The sequence below is a fragment of the Abramis brama genome (assembly GCF_963993115.1).
Source record: "Abramis brama genome assembly, contig: SCAFFOLD_102, whole genome shotgun sequence".
Lineage (NCBI taxonomy): Eukaryota > Metazoa > Chordata > Actinopteri > Cypriniformes > Leuciscidae > Abramis > Abramis brama.
In genome coordinates this window covers 48,814-68,024 of record NW_028156052.1, presented here as the reverse complement: position 1 = coordinate 68,024, position 19,211 = coordinate 48,814, and the positions used below count along the sequence as shown (strand labels likewise).

At 37.7% G+C, this 19,211-nt stretch overlaps 2 protein-coding genes and 1 long non-coding RNA gene across 4 annotated transcripts in view; 1 reads left to right on the top strand and 2 right to left on the bottom strand.

Annotated features, from left to right (window-relative positions):
* Nucleotides 1-718: 718 nt before the first annotated feature.
* Nucleotides 719-5,359, bottom strand: LOC311077118 (stonustoxin subunit alpha-like). The gene is made up of 3 exons (XM_084138929.1): nt 3,969-5,359; nt 1,644-1,682; nt 719-1,430 (listed from the first exon to the last, which is right to left on the bottom strand). The coding sequence occupies exons 1-3, from the start codon at nt 5,263-5,265 to the stop codon at nt 1,324-1,326; spliced, it is 1,443 nt and encodes a 480-aa protein (XP_083995055.1). The 5' UTR covers nt 5,266-5,359; the 3' UTR covers nt 719-1,323.
* A 2,041-nt stretch (nt 5,360-7,400) lies between these two features.
* Nucleotides 7,401-19,211, bottom strand: part of LOC311077119 — a 32,540-nt gene continuing 20,729 nt past the window's right edge. For both annotated transcript variants that reach the window (XR_014604762.1, XR_014604763.1), the window contains exons 2-5: nt 14,293-14,358; nt 11,934-11,969; nt 11,717-11,813; nt 7,401-7,536 (exon numbers count right to left, since the gene is read on the bottom strand). This is a non-coding gene — a long non-coding RNA (uncharacterized lncRNA). The remainder of the gene's footprint in view (nt 7,537-11,716; nt 11,814-11,933; nt 11,970-14,292; nt 14,359-19,211) is intronic.
* Nucleotides 18,460-19,211, top strand: part of LOC311077117 (NLR family CARD domain-containing protein 3-like) — a 42,126-nt gene continuing 41,374 nt past the window's right edge. Inside the window, exon 1 of the mRNA XM_084138928.1 lies at nt 18,460-18,579. The gene's annotated coding sequence lies outside the window, so the exon portion shown is untranslated. The remainder of the gene's footprint in view (nt 18,580-19,211) is intronic.

Sequence of the window (19,211 nt, the reverse complement as noted above, 5' to 3'; positions counted from 1 at the left end):
CAGTGCTTGTGTTTCGAAGCTTCACTAGGAAAGAGTTATTAGCAAAAACGTAATGTTGCTTATTATAGCGCCACCATGTGGCCGAATCTCACAAGATTTGATACACAGCCTCATTTTGACACGTATACGTTAATTATCATAAGAGTCAGACATTATGAATTGACCTTATTAGCTGCTGTGATTTGATTGGCTGCTGACGGCCATGTTTGTTGAATTGTGTGAGTGATATTTGAAGAGTGTGTTATCATGTGACCCAGAGAAGATAAACATCAGGATTCGTTGGGTTTGATCGTGACGTTCAGCAGATACAGATCAACACATACAAATTATCATTTAATATCTTCACAGTGTTTTGATGTGTCAGGGTTTTGTTGATGACTTTTTGTCATGAGTTTCGAGTGAATTGGATCAAACGGTCGAGGAGAAGTTTCTTTTATTTCCAAGCTTGAGATCTTTATGACTTACAGTCTCTGACGCCCAGACATGTTTACAGCAGGACAATAATAACTGATAAAACAGTGTAAATATAATAATGTTGAGGCGGCTTCAGTGCTTGAACCCATTAAATACACCTGGAGTAAAATACGTTTAACAAATCCCACTTCTGCATGATTTATAGATGATTGATGTGAATCTACTGTGAAACTAAATGAAGCTGATCTTCATCAACACAAACAGAGCTTGAGGAAAGCACAGATACACACCGTCACACACACTGATGTCTATATGAGGATTTATTACACAGTTATTCTGACATGATATTTCAGTGACAGAAGTTCAGCTGTTATTAATGTAATGAAGATAAAGTAAGAGACTCTGTAACATCTCACTGAACTGATTTATCATGAAGCTCAAAGCATTATGGGTAGAATCTCTCTACAGGCTATTCTCATTCATCAACAGTTTCACTGATCCAGCAATAACCCTAAACCCCGGATAGAGCGGCTGAGTGAATGTGGTCTCCTCTGTGTGGATGAGGCTCATTGTGTCTCCGCTGACGCTGTAGAAGGACAGAGCTCCTGCACTGGGATCCACATACACTCCTACTCTAATGTTCCACACTACAGGGAGTTTAGTCTCTATGTTATTGTGATAGAATGCGTATTTGGAGGGATAGCAGTAAAAAGTCCAGGACTGATCATTAGCTCCAAACACACACTCATTGCCGTCTCCCTCTCCTCCTGCTGATGCTCTTATATGACACTGATATAGCCACAAAACCACCAGTCCTCTCACCACTCCTCCACTCAATCTCCCAGTAGGAGCGTCCTCTCACTCTCTCTACACAACACCTGAGGCCACTCATCAAATCTGTCTGGATGATCAGGATACGGCTGAATCTCTGGGTAAGTGAATAATCATTCTGTTCCCCTCAGACAGACGGAGGTGTTTACCCACTGTGTTCGGATCCAGAGTGAGCTGACGGGAATCTGATGGAGAGAAAACACATCACAATCAGGAATTATGAATCTGATCTTCTAATGTCTCTGAACTCTTCATGTTCAGTATATCAGCAGTGTCTCAGTGCAGTTCAATCCTCATTCACATGATCAACTCTAAAACTCTTCTGTCATGTTTTCTTTCAGCTTCTACCGGAAGAACATGAACACACTCAGTGAGTTTCTGCTTGTTTTCTGACTTACATTGAAGGAAGTCGCTCCTGGTCTTGGGAACATCTGTGGCTGTGGAAATCAACAGACATGAAGAGTGTGATTATCATGTCAAGAGAAAGTGATCCTGCATCCACTGCTAACACACGCAGAAATCCTCCAACACAGCAGATATTTAGAGATGTCTCTGCTGTTCACTGAGCCCAGATCCTGACACTAACACTGTTGAGGGGTTGATATTATTGACATGTCACCATATTTGATTTGGCTTCTGTAGACATGAACTGAGCACAGATTTGATCAGAGGGAATATGGTTAATCATATTAATCATATACAAAGTAATCATATTGCTTTATAAGACTTGGATTAAAGCTCAACCTCCTTATTATTCTTTTTCAAAGAGACATCAATTGATCCAAACATGTCTAATGCTCAATCATTTTAATCATTCTACTGCTTATTATGAGAATTTCTGTGAATACATGAAAGCCACATTTTAGTTCTAATTATTAAAATCATAAAAATGCATCATTGATGTTTGGTTTTAAATGCTGATATCACAAAATCATATCTCTTAAATTCTTAAGAACATATTGTTAGCAGATATTCATTCAACTTTTGGTATCAATAGATCGTGTCGAGACTTTGAAGCCGCATTGAGACGGACATTTGAACCTTCAAACCGTTGGTTGCCATCGAAGTCCATTATATGAAGAAAAATCCTGGAATGTTTCCTCAAAAACCTTCATTTCTTTTCGACTGAAGAAAGAAAGACATGGATATCTCGGATGACATCGGGGTGAGTAAATTATCAGCAACATTTTTTTGAAAGTGAACTAATCCTTTAAGAGTCAACAGTTTTTGTGTTTTAAGTTGATTATTTGTTTTTGAGTGTGTGTTTTGTTTATGATTGTTGTTGTTTATTTATTTATTTTATTTTTATGTCAGCTATATCATCTGGTGCTCTCTGGTCTGTTTTAGTTAAATTTTCTGTTTTAAATTTTTTTTTTAAATCACAGTTTCATCGGAATGGTACGAAACTTGGTGACTTTTATGGCATTTGCAATGTGAACACATTCAGCAATGAAGGGGTGAAACTCTAAAACATCAATAGTGCAAAACACACACACACACACACAGACTGTACAGACTGGTGTGACTGTAATAGAACAAATATGTAAAATGAAATCAATAATTCAACCAATGCAGTAAAAAAGTGGACAGCAAGGAAGGAATTACATTCTAAAACATCAATAGTGCAAAACAGATACACACACACACACACACACACACACACACACACACAATTATACACACAAATTAACTGGTAGGGCTACTACCATACAGAAAAAAATTAGTCAGAAGACTGAAATAAGAAGTTGAAATGAGATCAGATCCAGATGGATTAAGCTGTGATAAAGCATTCCTGTTTATTTTTGTTACATTTTTATTGAATTTTAATGTTATGTGTAACAAAATATCTCTGTATTCAGGTTTGGCTGTAGTTATAATAATGCAAAAACGTGTACACTTCAAATCAACATAAAAAAGAGTATTATTTGAGAATTTCTTTAAAAAAAAAAAACACATTCAAATCCACATCTTAAAAGTAAGTAATTTTGTCCAAAAACTACTAGGGAATTCACAAGCCTCTCCATAGAGAGCTATACAGACATCTTGTGGTAACACCATGAAATTACAACAGATGGCGCTAATCTGCCTTCAAAAATTGATTTAAAAGGCCTAGTCTCTATATTAATCTGAAATACTGCATTAATTGAAAAAATATTTTAAAAAATTTGAATTTGTTTTTCAATTATTTTCAATGGCAAAAATGGACCATAATTATTGCATAAACATGAATAATTACCATCAAATCCTCTCAAAATACAATTTTACATTTTACAAATTTGACAAAATAAAACAATTTCAGGTGTCCGATCACTTTTAACCAGAATAAGAGAGTAAGTGTGACTCCCAAGATAAGTAGCACCAGAGGGTTTTAAATGTCCTATTGGTTTTCATACAGAGACATGTACGTGTCACTTGTTCAAGGCTTTGTATTGTTTATTGTGAATGTCATATGATTAAGTATAGTAGCCTACATTAGACATCAAATACATAATATACTCTGCGTCTTTAAGGACTATCTGTAACAACATGAACAGAGGAAATAATACGTTCATATATACAGTCAAGTGGGAAACACTTTACAACATGTTACACATTTAATCATAGCCACAAATGTTAGGAAATATGGTTGTCAATGCAAACATTGACTCTGAATGAAGCGAAATATATATATATTTTTAAAAGATAAAGATTAATGCAAAAAAAAAAGTGCATATAACACTTACCTGAAGACTGTATGGGGCCGAGAGCGTCACTGGCTTCACTCACTCCCACTTTACCCACTATCCTGTAGCGGATCGAGTACTGCTTTCTAAACTCCAATCCAGTCAGAGTAAAGACTTCCTCAGCGGTGTTTATGATAATCCACTGTTCCTCAGCGCCAGAATCTGCTCTCTCCTGCTGGTACTCCACTCTGAACTGCACAGTTTCTCCAGTTGGGGACTTCTGCAGTTTCAGGGTCACACCGCGCTCCAGGACCTTCATCACTTCTGGTGGTGGAGGCTTCGACACGGGCTGGAACTGTGTGTCTGTCAGCTTCCCTGATTCATACAGATAGATTGAGGAGCCAGGACTGGAGGGATCGGAGATGGCAGAAATAATGAATCGATATCTCTTTTCATCTTTATTAGCCTCTGAAAAACTTCTGAAAACAGATAAGTTCTCTCTCATCTTTGAGATGACATCAGGATCATTGAACCACTTTCGGACAGATGCTAATGTGCTAGAATTGTGTTTCAATCCCACATCTAGCTCTTTAAACTCATCAGATTCCAGAAACTTCTTCATGGCTGAAAGATCTGGGTCTTCATACTTCAGAGATGTGAAGGTCAAGCACACCACAACATCAATATCAGGATTAAAGAGGATGGTGTTGAAACTGTTTGAGTCTTCAGTATTGATTCCCTCCAGCATCTTGGTGTGAGAACTCAAGATGTTAAGTTCAGCCTTTGCATGATCTAACCACTGGTTAAGCATGTCAGCATTAAAGGGGGAGCTGTAGTGGATCTTCAGGATGTCTTCCAATGAATGTTGCTCCATCTCTCCTCCTCGTATAGCAGGCAAGACCTTGGCCACTTCTTTCAGGAGCACTGTTTCGTAAGTGCTAAGAGAGCCCTGAAATAAACGGAGCCTCTCTTTGATGTCTTTGAAAACATTTACCAGTGTTTTTCTGGAGAGGTCGTTGCAAGTCCTCTCTACTTCTCCCAGCCCCTCTATTATATCTTCAGTGTTGGAAACCAGACTTGTGCTAATTTCTCTCTCGACCTGAGCTGCTTTTGTATCCAGTAGAGAAAGAGGATGGAGCCAGACTTTTAATGGAACTGCCTTCAGTGGATTCTCCTTCAGTATAGTGGGGAGCTTCTTGTACACCTCTAGGGCCTCTATGTAAGTGGTGGGCTTCTGCTCAAGGCGGACGTCACCATAAAATGTGCAGGCGATATTCTCAGACACTTTCTTTTGAGCATCTGTCATATCTACAGCTCCGTGTCCCTCAATGGAAAATTGAGGAATCTTCTCAACCATGACATTCAGTTCTTGTCATGAATCTGGTATCCTTCTCTGTCTCCCTCTTCTGGTTATACACTCACACACACTCTTCATTACACACACACACATAACCTCACGCACCCTCACTCACCCTCAGCTGTTTCTAGTTGCAACTTGTTATCACGCTCATTCTCTCACCTGTTCTCTCTTCTCTCTAATTAGGTTTGCTACTTCTAGCTTCCCTTTTTCCCTGCTTCTTTGCCAGATTATTTCGTACTCAACTCATGCAAGAGGCTTTTTCCGACCTCCTGTCCTGTCCTGTCCTGTCCTGTCTGAGACCGATCTGACATCCAGCCTGGCACAGGTAACCTTTTGCTCTGCACTCTGTCCAGCCCGTCTGCTGCTGACGAACACCAAGAGCGCTCATCTCTCCAACCTTTACCGCTCACTCATTAAGAGATCAGAGGACAGAGCCCGCCGGATCCTGTTCACAGACTGTTTACTGCGGTCTTCATCTAAAGAGACTTTCTGCTTTATGTAATTGATGCGTCAGCATTTACGGCTGCTTTTCTGTTATTTATCTGAAGGAAGATTTGTTTTTGTTGGACTGAATTTTCTCTCATAATTAAAGAGACTGTGATTGCATTTTGCTTTTGGGTCCTATCTTTCCACACTACAGTTCTCCCTCAATCTCCTGCTTGTCTTCCTCTTCTGAAAATGTTCGATCAAACACCATGATGGCCTGAGCTCCGTATAGTACAGCAGTGACCACATGAGTTGCAGTTTTCTGGTCAAAGACCTGAGGGTAGGTGATATTGCCCAGCTGAGTCATAGTGAGCTGTTCGAATCTAGAGGTTTCACTGTAATACATTGTAAATCTGGACTGTTGGTTTGAGGATTTGGTGTCACGCAGGAACTTGGCAGATCCTCCCACCTCCACCAGCCCTGCCAAGAAGCTGGCCTTCAGGGAAGCACTCACATCCAGGAGACTGGACTTACTAGAGAGAGAGTCGGAGCTACTGAAGTTCAAATCTGTCCTGGGCTGTGGACGACTGTCCAAATCTTCTCTCAATGATTTCTTATCCCACAGAGTGACACCTGAAATGAGAAATTACTTTTAGAGTTACTAGTGCAAAATCAGTTTTTGTGTGTGTTTTTAGTAATTGTTGGTTTGGTGTGTTTGAGTGCTCATTGTTACAATTGCACAGCAAAAGTTCAGTGACATTTTAATTTGTGCATGGTAGAAAGCACACAGTGAACTCAGAGAAAACGCTATGCTTGAGCAAACAGTTTGTGAATAGGCTACTACAAATGATGCCCTTACGAAAATTAACCATGGTTTTACTATAGTAAAACTGTAGTTAACTACGACCGTAGTAGCCGTGGTATTTTGGCGGAAAGCATGGTTTTCAAAAACCATGGTTTTGATACCATGGTTTTACTAGTTATATTGTAGTAATACTATAGTAAAACTGTAGTTAATTACGACCATAGTAACCATTGTATTTTGGAGCAAACCATGGTTTTAAAAAACATGGATCATGTACCATAAAATTGGATGTATTACCATAGAATTATCTACATTGAAGCATTTACTTACAACAAACCTCTACAAAATAACAACAGAAAGAAGTGACCATTCTATGATACAGACTTTATTGCAGAAATTACATAATCTGAAAGAAAATATAAACCTGCATTTGTTTTCACATGTGACCTAAAACAAACTACAAAGTTATACAAAGTTATTGGTCATAAAGTGGTGCTGTGCAATGGTTAAAATCAGTTGCTAATTTACAAATAAAAAAACAGCAATTTTTTTTCACTGTAATAATGATGTACAAAAATAAAATATTCATATAACATATAAGCACCTTTAAAATACACAGTATCTACAATGTCTATAACCTGTAAACACGTGTCCAACACAAGAATATGTTTGCAAATTACGCTGTGCATACATTAACAGGATTACAACAACATTACTTAACAATTACTTCATTACTTAAAAATATTACTAAAAGTTTTTTTCTTTTAATGTATTCTACATATACTACAAAGTAAATTCAGAAGTAATGAGCAGTTATTTTAAGAATGTTTTAAATGATATCCACTCACAAGAGATGAAGAAATGGAGACTCCTTATGGGGGATGAACACTTTAAACTCTAGGTGAAAAAGTTTTTGTTCAAAAACGTGATGCAGCATCTATGCCAGTAGCTGTCAGGGTGAAGTCTGTCTTATAGGCCAGTAGGTTACAGTCCAGCTGTGGTTCTATCTCGACCTTCAGCCCAAATGGACTCAGGAGCTGAAATGAGAAGAATACACACCACATTAACACAAGACTTGCTGGAATACTCAACTGTACAATTGGGTTGCCGAGTAATAATGTGCATTAATGTCCATTCAGCCAGTGTTTTCATAACCCATAAATTATTAGGGCTCCAAAAGCCAAGCAGAAAGATTGTACATTTATATGATCAGCTGAGTGTATTCTCTTTTACTTGTACTTTTTTTCTGTTTAACCTTTCAAGAGTATAAGTCTCATATATACATCATTTCAAGAGAAAGAGAAAATGATTTGGAATAAAGGACAAAAGAGATGGAGAAAGTATTGGTTTGAGTAGAGACATCTGTAACCAACAAAGGGATAGAGCTCTAGACACTCAATTCAATCGTAAATGCAGAATAATAGAGAATTGAGAAATACCCAGACAGATAATCAAAGGGTTTTTCTCACCCAAAGCTATTGTATTGTTTCAACCTGGAAAACAGTGCATGAGTCATGTGGACCTATTCTATTGTGATTTTTCATTCCTTTTACAGTTTAAAAAAAGATTGGCTCTGTAAAATTTCACTACATGAAAAGAACAAATCAGAACATTCTTCCAAAGTTCACGTTTTGTGTTCCACAGAGTGATAAAGGTCTGAAAAAAACATGAGTAGATGACGACAGACTAGGGATGTAAACGGTTAATCGATTATCGATTAATTGTCGACAAGGATTTACTCGATTAAATTAAATTATTGTCGGTTAATTGAACATTGCGAACGTGACACGAGATTCTCGCAGGCGGCGAGAGACCCGACACAAACTTGAGGCGGCAAAAAAGAAACCAAACATGAGGCGGTCAAAATGTGGAGTGGGAGCATTTCAAATTACAGAGCTGGCAACTCTCACGCATTCACCGTGAGACACACGCAATTGACACTTTTCACACGCTTTCACGCCACACATCCATTTTCTCACGCACAGAAAAATCGCGAGGCAAAGAGGACACGGAGACCGACAGACTAGACAGAGCAGGTTAGTTATGATATTAAAAAATCTCACCTCTCAGATTCTGTCAATTTTATTACGAAATTCAAACAATAAATACCGTTTTGGCGCTTGTAAATGTGACGCGACAGATCCCTAGCGCACGTGAACCGATCATCTCTAACGTTAGCTAATAGTAAATAAACACGAACACTGTTGAAAGATAGCTACAGTACAACTTACCGAAATGTATATTCCTCATACATAATATCGATCAATCAGTGTTTTTCATCAGCGTGAAGAGGTCAATAACATACACTGTAAAACCCAACAAGTTAAGCTAACTCATTTCATTTGAGGAAACCGATTGCTTTAATTCAATTAAGTTTATAAAAAACAATAGTTATGAGTACTCTGAACTTATTTTAATCGAGTCCACTAAAACAGTAATACAAAGTCAAATTCAATAAGTTAAGCTAACTTATTACATTTGAGGACACCGATTGCCTTAATTCATTGTAAAACCCAACAAGTTAAGCTAACTCATTTCATTTGAGGAAACCGATTGCCTCAATTCAATTAAGTTTATAAAAACAATAGTTATGAGTACTCTGAACTTATTTCAGTTGAGTTTACTAAAAGTAGATATACATTGCAGTCAATAAATTAAGTGATTAATTAAGTGATTATTGAGCATTAGTGATTAACACCTGCTGTTAACGAGCAGAATCAATGAAGGAAAGAGAAACACAAGAACTACAACTGACTTCCAGCCACAGCCTTAGATGAAATCAACTCAAGATAAAAGACCTTTAAATCTCTAAAGATCTCAGAGGAGGATTAAACCACTACACAAACAGCATTACCAGCTTCACTTATTACTAAACAGTTTGACTTTTGTCATGCGTCTACAGAAGTTGTTATTGAGAATGAACAGAGGGTTAGATGATAATGATTTATTGAGTTTCATTTAAAGACACCATGATAGTGATCCGTATTTGCTTTAGTTGGGCTCTTGACCCTTGACTTTATAACACCAGTTTTTCCTCTGGCTGCTGTAACTGAGTGTTTATAAAACACATTTGTTATGGCACATATGCCAAAAGAAAATATGAGCATGTGGTTGTGTTTAGATGATAAAAATCATCATTTAGTGACTTGATTCTCTGATCTTTTCCAGAGCCTAATCTCTGATTAGACAGGTGATGTATTACTTGTATTATTCATTATAATAGAACTGATTCTGCTGTAAGACCCATTGTTGTGACAATCAGATTTTAAACATGCTGACTTACACAGTAATCAAGAATAAGCATATGAATCTCAACAATGGTGACCATTAAAAAATGATTTATGCCGCAATGCATGCTGGGAGCCATGGATAAGTTTTGTATTATGCTAGTACCCAGCATGCATCATTTTTTAATGGTCACCATTGTTGAGATTCATATGCTGATTCTTGATGTCTGTGTGAGTCTTAGTAATGCAATACCTTTTCTGTGAAACTTTTTGTGCACAACTATTTGTAAAATCCTTCATTTTATCTGATGTCTCAACATGGCTAGATCTTATGCTGTAGAATTACAGTTTTGAGTGAAACTAATATGTTGCCCTTTTAATCAGAGATCAGACTCTGAATGAAATCAGTGAATCAAGTCACTAATTGATGATTGTCATCATCAGTCCTTCACCATCAACACTCGATCAGACTTTTCCTTGCCTTTTATGCCATAACAAATATGTTTTAAAAACACTCAATTATAGCAGCCAAAGAAAATCTTAAGTGCAAAAGTCAAGGGTCAAGAGCTCAACTAAAGTAAACGCTGATCTCTGTCATGGTGACCTTAAATGAAACTCAAATCATCAACTTCTAAACCTTTGTTAATTCTAATAAGAACTTCTGTAGATGAATGGCAGTAATAAAGTCAAAGTGGTTAATAAGTGAAGCTTGTAATGTTGTTCGTGGAGTTGTTTAATACTCCTCTGCTGAGATATTGAGATATTTAATGTCTTCTTTTATCTCCAGTTGATTTTGCTGTGGCTGAATTCAGTTGTAGTTCTTGTGTTTCTCTTTCCTTCAGTGATTCTGCTTGTTAACAGCAGGTGCTCATCACTAATGCTCAATCATCACTTTATTATTCACTTAATTATACAATTATCATTCTGGGATCTAGAAATGTTCTATAACTCATTCAGTTTGAGTTCTGTTTCAGTCATTCAAGTTTCGGTAATATTTGAGTGCTGTGAACTCAATTGTATTTAGTTAATATTACTGTTAGGTTTTACAGTGTAGCTGGAGAACAATTATGTCACATTTACCTCAGGAAAGCCATTTAATGAACATAATATAGGCTATAGCACGTAGTTGGCAAGAAAAGAAATAGCTATAGAGAGTATATTGCTAAATATGTGTTCTATATTAAATATTATATTTTTACTTGTATCATTAAATAAAGTTGTTATTATAATTAAAAAAACGCATCATATTTAATTATTTTTAACCTTAAATAATAGCCTACTACCAGCTGATAGGGCTTTCTGTATGTTTACAGCATTAGGTGAGTTGTTTTTTTTTCTTGAGAAAAATTAAGGCCTATCTTGTACCTAATATTTATCCAAATTAAAAAATTAAAAAAATTAAATAAAATCACAATAATTGAATTGAAATAATAAAAAAGCGTAGCTTACCAGAAATTGTACCATGTAAACATTGTAACATGTTGTCACTAAACCTAATAAAATTCAGTTTAGTTACTAAAATGTTAGTGACAATCACAATACACTTATTGTGATGCAATTATGTTTTTACAATTATTTTTACAATTATTTTTTTATGTATTTTAATTTTCTGTGCATAATTTATTTTGTTAAACTACATAAATGCCATTATCTATACCGTATCCCAACTGTTACAATAAAACATCAGTTGAGCAATATAACATGCATTTTTATTCAGTATATAAGCAATATTTTGCTTTTTATGTTAAAGACACTATTGATACCGTGAGAAATTTACATTCTCAGGAAAATAGCCGCTTATCAGTTAATCGTTAATCGATCGATAAGGTCAATCAACTAATGATTAATGAATTAATCGATAATTTGCATCCCTACGACAGACATAAAATATTTTTTGGTAAGTTACTTATCCCTTTAATGTTTATCATATTTTGGGGAGTTATACTGACATTTGTTAGACAAAAATTAATTGGTTTGTAAATGTACTTACCACTAATACACTTGAATTGCCAATAGAACTCGCTTTCTTCCAGTCCAAGAATTCTTTTCTTCATGTTGGTATAGATTGGACAGGTTTTTTTGGCAGACTGGGGACAAAAAAAGAAAAAGAAAAACAATTTTAAAAGACAGAAAACTGAGATGTACAGTACATACCATATAATCATTATATATTTATTAATGGTATTCACTATGACTTCACTATTTACCTGGCAAACAGCTGATGGTTTCACACTCTCTCTTGTCTGTATTAAAGAAGATGATAATTACATTTTTGCCGGTCACAAATTGTCAAAAGTCTTTAAATGTAATGCTTAAGATCTGTGCATGGTTAAACAATTCTGTGTGGATGTCAAAATATATTAACAATACTGAACAAGATTTTAGATTCAAATTGTATTGGTTATAGATCTGCCAGGTTCTCACAGCAGCCAATCACAGCGCACTCCCTCTCCCACTTCGGTTCACCTTCGTTCATCTTCACAAATGAACAGGGACGTGCACAGACATTTTGAGGGGCAGGGGCTCAAGTGAAATAAAGGGCACTTCTCATTTTTAAACAAAAAAGTATATATATTAACGCAACTCTGACTTCCTTTTAAAAAAATTAATTAAAAAAGTTAATTAATTTTATCTTCCTCAAACTCACGCAATTGTTTCATTTTCAAAAGGTGTCTACAAAATAATCCGTTCACACAGAAACCATGGTCTCCTTAGTATTCACTAGGTTTATAGAGCAGCAAAGCAAACCATTCCACAATGTGCATGTTTTGAAAACATTTTCTATGCTAGGCCTACTAGTTTCAAGTATATATGAAGAGTTCAGATGCAAAAGCCTCTAAGTGCCATCTGAAATTTTCTTCTAAAATGAGCATTTTTTTTCAAGTTCAGTAATTTAACTTAAATGACAATTAATAGGTAATTTTCATTGCCAGTAATGTGAAATAAGTGAACATAAACATACAAGCTTGATAAAAATGATCATTATAAGGAAATTTCAGATGGCACTTAGAGGCTTTTTCATCTGAACTCTTCATATCTAGAATAACCTATAAATAACTGCATCAAGCAGAGGGGCGTGTTTTACTAATAATTTGTTTATTTTTGCACAAGGCACTACATCGTTTTAATTATTTTGGAATACATAACACTTTAAAATTAAACTTCCCAAAATAATTGAGTAAAAATTCAATAAAAGCCCATGTCAAGTATGTATTTGTGGTTGTATGGAATACTATTTTATAAAGGTTTAGAGGAAATAAAAAAAGTTAAATTACTCATAAATAAAAAGTTAATTTATAAATATTGTTATTTTGAATGTTTAATGTTTACTTATTTCTACTCAGTTTTATTTATTAATGTACCAGATGCAGTTACTCAGATTTACTACATTTTTTAGAGTGTCCTCCATCTGTTTGCATCTGTAGATTTCTTCTAAATTCACCAATTTAGATTTCTAAATTTCAGGGGGAAAGACTCTTGATGTAAGTCATTAACTGGGAACGTTCTGTATGCAAATTAGGCGTCAACTAGTTAAAATGCGCACATTTGCATCTAATTAACAGGGCAATGCAGGTAAATAGGATAAACAAAATAACTAAAGCATATCACCTAGTGGTGATATATGCTTATTTTATTAGCTTATTTTATTACCGCTGTGCGGAGTATAACAGACCGTTGCCATGAAAAACAGAGCGTTGCTATGGACTCACAGGATTCTAACCGTAGAGACGGAGCGTACTATTTTCTTTAGTGGAAGCAATACAATCGGGTTTAACAATCGGGGGAGAGGGAGAGGGAGCGCTTCAGAACTCCTGACCTGATATTTAGATATACTATTCTTCAAAAAATATATTTGTTTGACAGGGAAGCTGTGCGCAAACAGAAATATATATTATTTTTCAAAAATAAAAAAAAAGCACCCCAGAAAAAAGGGCACTTTCTCTCCAGGAATAAAAAGGGCAGGTGCTCAAGCCCCCTTTGATGTCTATGTGTGCACGTGCCTGCAAATGAAGATATTTTTAATGAAATTCTGAGGGCTTTCTGTCTCTCCATTGGGAGCAATGCAACTAACACATTCAAGGCCCAGAACGATAGGAAAGACATCATTGAAGTAATTCATGTGACTCCAGTGGTTTAACCGATTTTATGAAGCCATGCTTTGCTTGTTTTTGCAAAAAAATAATGACCTGCAATCCAGTAGGGGGAGCACTATGACGCATGCGTATTGTGTTGACTCAAGACCGGAAGTTGTTCCGTGAATGTGCTTTAGATAATATTATTTTGTAAATGTTGTTTTTTGCGCAAAACAAAGCATTCGCTTCATTAAATTGAGGTTAAACCACTGGAGTCACATGGATTACCTCAATGGTGTCTTTACTACCTTTCTGGGGTTTGAATGCATTAGTTGCGTAGGCTACCAATGGAGGAACAGAAAGCTCTTGGAGTTCATTAAAAATATCTTCATTTGTGTTCCGAAGATAAACAAAAGTCTTGCGGGTTTGGAACGACATGAGGGTGAGTAATTAATGACAGAATTTTTTTTTACAATTTTTAGCTGAACTATACCTTTAAGGAATCCTGGAAACACCTTCATTCAACCACAGCATGCACTCGGTCCATTTTCTGGAATGACTGAAATGCAGATAAGAAAACAACAGTTTCACAAAAAAGCACAGCAGTTTTAAATGATTCACTTAAAGCTTCATATAAAGTACCCAGAAAAGTTAAATGTTAGCTGAGCCCTATTTTACAGCGCAAATCCTCTCCATACTGTGCACTTTTATGATAGAAGCTTGTTACCACATTTGAGAAATTGTGTTTACACAAAAATATTGCTTTAACTTTAATTTGTCATGCACTCTTGAATGTGCAAAGTAGAGCTAGGGCTACTGTATGATGAAAGGCAAGATGTTCGCTAAAAAATAAGATGAAGTCACATGGACAATATTTTTGATACTTTCAGTATTTAAATTAAGTAAATAAAGGGATAGTTCACCCAAAAATGGAAATTCTGTCATTAATTACTCACCCTCATGTAGTTTCAAACCTGCAAGACTTTAGTTCCTCTTTGGAACACAAATGAAGATCTTATTAATGAAATCTGAGAGCTTTCTGACCAACCATAGACAGCTACGCAACTACCACTTTAACGCTTTAAAAAGTTCATAGAGATTGTAAAACTAATGCATTTGAATTGAGCAGTTTAGTCCAAATTTTATGAAGAGACATGATCGCTTTATGATGAACAGATTTAATTTAGTCTTTTCTTCACACTTAAACAATGATTAGCGAACATAAACAGAAGCTCAACCGAACATGCTTGACACGTGAGAGGTCATCGAACGGGTCAGGGAGAGTGGATGCCCAGTCCTCCTAGTGGCCCCCCTCTGGAAATCCAGACTGTGGTTTCCAGAGCTGGTTCAAATGACGGACAAAGTCCCCTGGCCTGTTCCGTTGAGGAAAGATCTCCTCACGCAGGCGAAAGGGATGATATGGCATCCGCGACCCGATTTATGGGCCCTCCATGTGTGGCCCCTCAATGGGTACCCGGGGACCTTCCTGAAAAGGTCCTACGATCACTGAGGCCAGGGCCCCTTCTACCAGACGCCTCTATGCTCTGAAGTGGTCAGTGTTTTCCAGCTGGTGCTTGGACAAACATTTTGAACCCATGTCATGCGAGGTACCAGTGGTGCTCGCCTTCCTACAGGAGCTGCTGGACGCGGGCAGGACCCCGTCTACGCTCAAAGTGTATGTAGCAGCCATTGCAGCTTATCATGCTCTGGTGGCTGGCCAATCGTTAGGAAGAAATGACTTGGTGGTATGGTTTCTGAAAGGAGCCAGGAGGATGAACCCCTCCAGACCTCCGTCTGTGCCGTCATGAGACTTCTCCACGGTCCTTCGGGCCCTGAAGGGTCCACCATTTGAACTGCTCCAGTCGGTTGATCTCAAACTACTCTCGCTGAAGACTGCTCTCCTGCTGGCATTGGCATCTATCAAGCGAGTGGGAGATCTGCAGGCGCTCTCTGTGAGTCCCTCCTGTTTGGAGTTTGCGGTTGGTGACTCGAAGGTTATCCTCAAACCCAGACATATGGCTATGTGCCTAAGGTGCTCTCAACACCGTTTAGAGCACAGGTTATCACTTTATCAGCTCTTCCTCCTTCCACGGAGGATGGGGAGGCTAATTTACTCTGTCCTGTCAGAGCACTGAGAATATATCTGGAGCCTTCTGCATCTTTTAGACATTCAGAACAGCTCTTTGTCTGCTTTGGTGGCCGGTCTAAGGGGTCTCCTGTCACGAAGCGGAAGCAAAGACTATCCAGATGGATAGTAGATGCCATTTCTATGGCATATACCTCAGTGGGTCAGGTTTGCCTTATTGGTACTAGAGCCCATTCGACTAGAGGCATGGCCTTGTCTTGGGCTTGGTCTTCTGGATTTCCCATTCAGGATATTTGTGTGGCGGCTGGCTGGTCCTCACCTTCTACGTTTGTGAAATTCTATAACATGGAGGTATCTTCCCTGCAGGCAAAGGTCCTTTCTGTATGATTTAGACCCGGTCTTATCTACATGTTATGTCAATGTCATAAGCACACATTCATTTCATTATAAAACCCGCCTCTGGCCGGTTATGATATCCCTTAAACATAAAGTATATTAGGTTGAATATGGATGTATGGGCATTACATATATATATATATATATATTATCAGGCCCGACGGTGTCCGGTCTTTTTTAATATATATATTGGGTTCTGGCTTGTTTCTGTGGGCTCGGAGTTCTCGAGCCGCAGTTGCAACCAGTTACTTGGTGCAGCGTTTTACATGGCGTCCCCACTGCATATAGCTACGCAATACTAAGTGACCGTTCTCGAAAGGGAACATACTCGGTTACTATCGTAACCTCGGTTCCCTGAGAGTTAGGGAACGAGTATTGCGTAGCCGGCCGGCCCTAGCCAGTATGTAGCTTCAGTCGATGTAACCTGCTATAATGGCTGTTTCGGGGGCTAATATAGTCTCGGGCCACGCCCCCTTGGCGGGCTCTGACGTGTAATGGCGCGCCCGGGCCATTGGATGAGCAGTTGCTGCAGCACAGCCAATGAGTGAGCCAGACACTCACTGTGCTAGCTGTGCAGCTGCAAATGCTTTTTACATTTTAGGCTTCAGAATTTTCGAGGAAAAGGAGTTTCCCCACTGCGTATAGCTACGCAATACTCGTTCCCTTACTCTCAGGGAACCGAGGTTATGATAGTAACCGAGTACGTTATGTAGGCTTACTTGTGTTTGTGCTAGAAAAATATACGAGACATTTGTGAGAAAATATTCTACAAGTGTGCAACTCTGATTTGCGGATGAGCAAAATTTATCTGTGACTTCAAGTTTTTTGATGCGGGTGTGTGAATGCGTTTTGCACCATATTCACTGCAGCAACTGCAGCAAAAATGTGAGCGCACGAGTTCATTAATTTGTGATTTGTAGAATAGGATTTGTGCACCTGCAATGAAGAATTTGAGAAGGTGTAACTGTTGTGTTGTGTTTGTGGAAGAGGAAAAAATGTCTACAAGTTTGCAACTCATAAAACATTTCTTTCTGTGACTTCAAATTCACTGATACACATGTGTGGCTATTCTCTACAACTACAAATTCCACTGTCACGTTCAGTTGATTTGCACCAAAAATACCTTCATAGTATTTGTGCACTACATTCAACAAATCACATGCTCCATCACATCTCATACACGAAGGCTATCGGCTCGAAGTTTAGTCATTCTTTGATAGGATGAAAGAAGTCCACAGAGCTACCCGGTTCGATGGCGATTATTGTAGGACTGCAGTGGGTTGAGGAAGTAAAACCAGACAGAGTGGTGTGTTGTGTTGAATACCTTTATAGTATTCAAAATATGAAATCTAATAGAGAAGATCTAATGCTAGAAATCCAACAAAGTTTATTTAGATTACAGAGACTACGGATAGATGTGAGATTCTGCTGGGTACCTGCTCACGTAGGTATAAGAGGGAATGAGGGAGCAGACAAAATAGCAAAAAAATCAACCAGGACGAACAATGTCATAAATATACCGCTTGGAAATGGAGAAGCTAAGGCGATAATTAAAAAATAAATGATGAAGAAATGGCAGGACAGGTGGGATGTGGATAAAAGTGGAAGGAAATATTACAGCTTGCAAAAATCTATTAATGCTCAGGGTGTGAATAGAAGTAACAGAAGAGAGGAGAGCGTTTTAAGGCTAAGGTTTGATCATACAGGGTTAAATAAAACATTGTTTTTAATGGGCAAAAGTCAATCAGATGAATGTTTGGAATGTAGGTCCAAGAAAGATGTAGAACATGTACCATTACATTGTAGGAAATATAGGGATGAGAGGATGAGGCTAAATCTAAAGATAAATCAGGCAGGAAGGAAGTGGAACCTTGAATGTTTGTTAGGCACAACAGGACTGGGGTAAAGGATACACAGAAAGCAGTTGTACAATATCTGAAAAATATAGGGATGTATAGTAGGATTTATTTTTTATTTTATTTTTTATATAAAGTAGTCCCAACGGACATAGCTCATGTTACATACTCCGATACAGTAGGTGGCGGTATGCACCTTCAAAAGTCATGGTTGCAATCTGCCATAAATCGAAAAGAAGAAGAAGAAGAAGAAGAAGAAGAGCTACCCGGTTCACTGAGCTGCGCATGCGCTGCTGTGGAGGGAGGGATTTCAGTGAACGAGAACGATTCGTTCACCTAAAAGATTCATTCACCTAAAAGATCCATTCACCTAAAAGATTCATTCACCTAAAAGATTCATTCACGAACATCACTTGTTGGAAGGAAGCGCGGCTGAAGTGAGGTGAGTTGTGCTGATGCTGATTTATTGTATAATGATGAAACATGTATTTCTGCGCTAAAAACGCATAATCTGACTTGAGCGTATGGAGACTGTGTGAATAATGGAGCATGCATTTCTTGAGAGAGTTCATGAAGCATGCGTGAGCAAGACGCAAAACAATCCCTTAAAAAGCGTGAAAGAGTCCCTGAGTTAACAAACACGGAAGTTCGCAGCAACGAACATCCAAAGCCCTAAAGCGCTTGGTCTGACAGAGAGCCTACATGTGCTGACAGATAGATAGGCGACTTGGGCTGCTGTTTAATGTGTTTGAGATGTAGTGCTTTCCCCAGTGCAAAACTTACATTTCACAGGTATATTCTTAATCTGTAAATGTTAGAAACTTGTGCAAATATTTCCATTTTGCTGTCAGGAGTAAATCTCTGGAGCGCAATAATTCTGACTAAAATATAACGTACATATTGCTAAAATATTTTTTGTTGAACAATAAATGTGCCATATGTTGAATTTTAAACCTACAAGTAAGTGTATTTTTATGACAGCAGTAACTGTAGGTATTTCAATTGCGGATCGTGAATTTACTATTATATGATGCACCTCAAACATAGTATCCAAATCCCAGTTGCAATTAATAG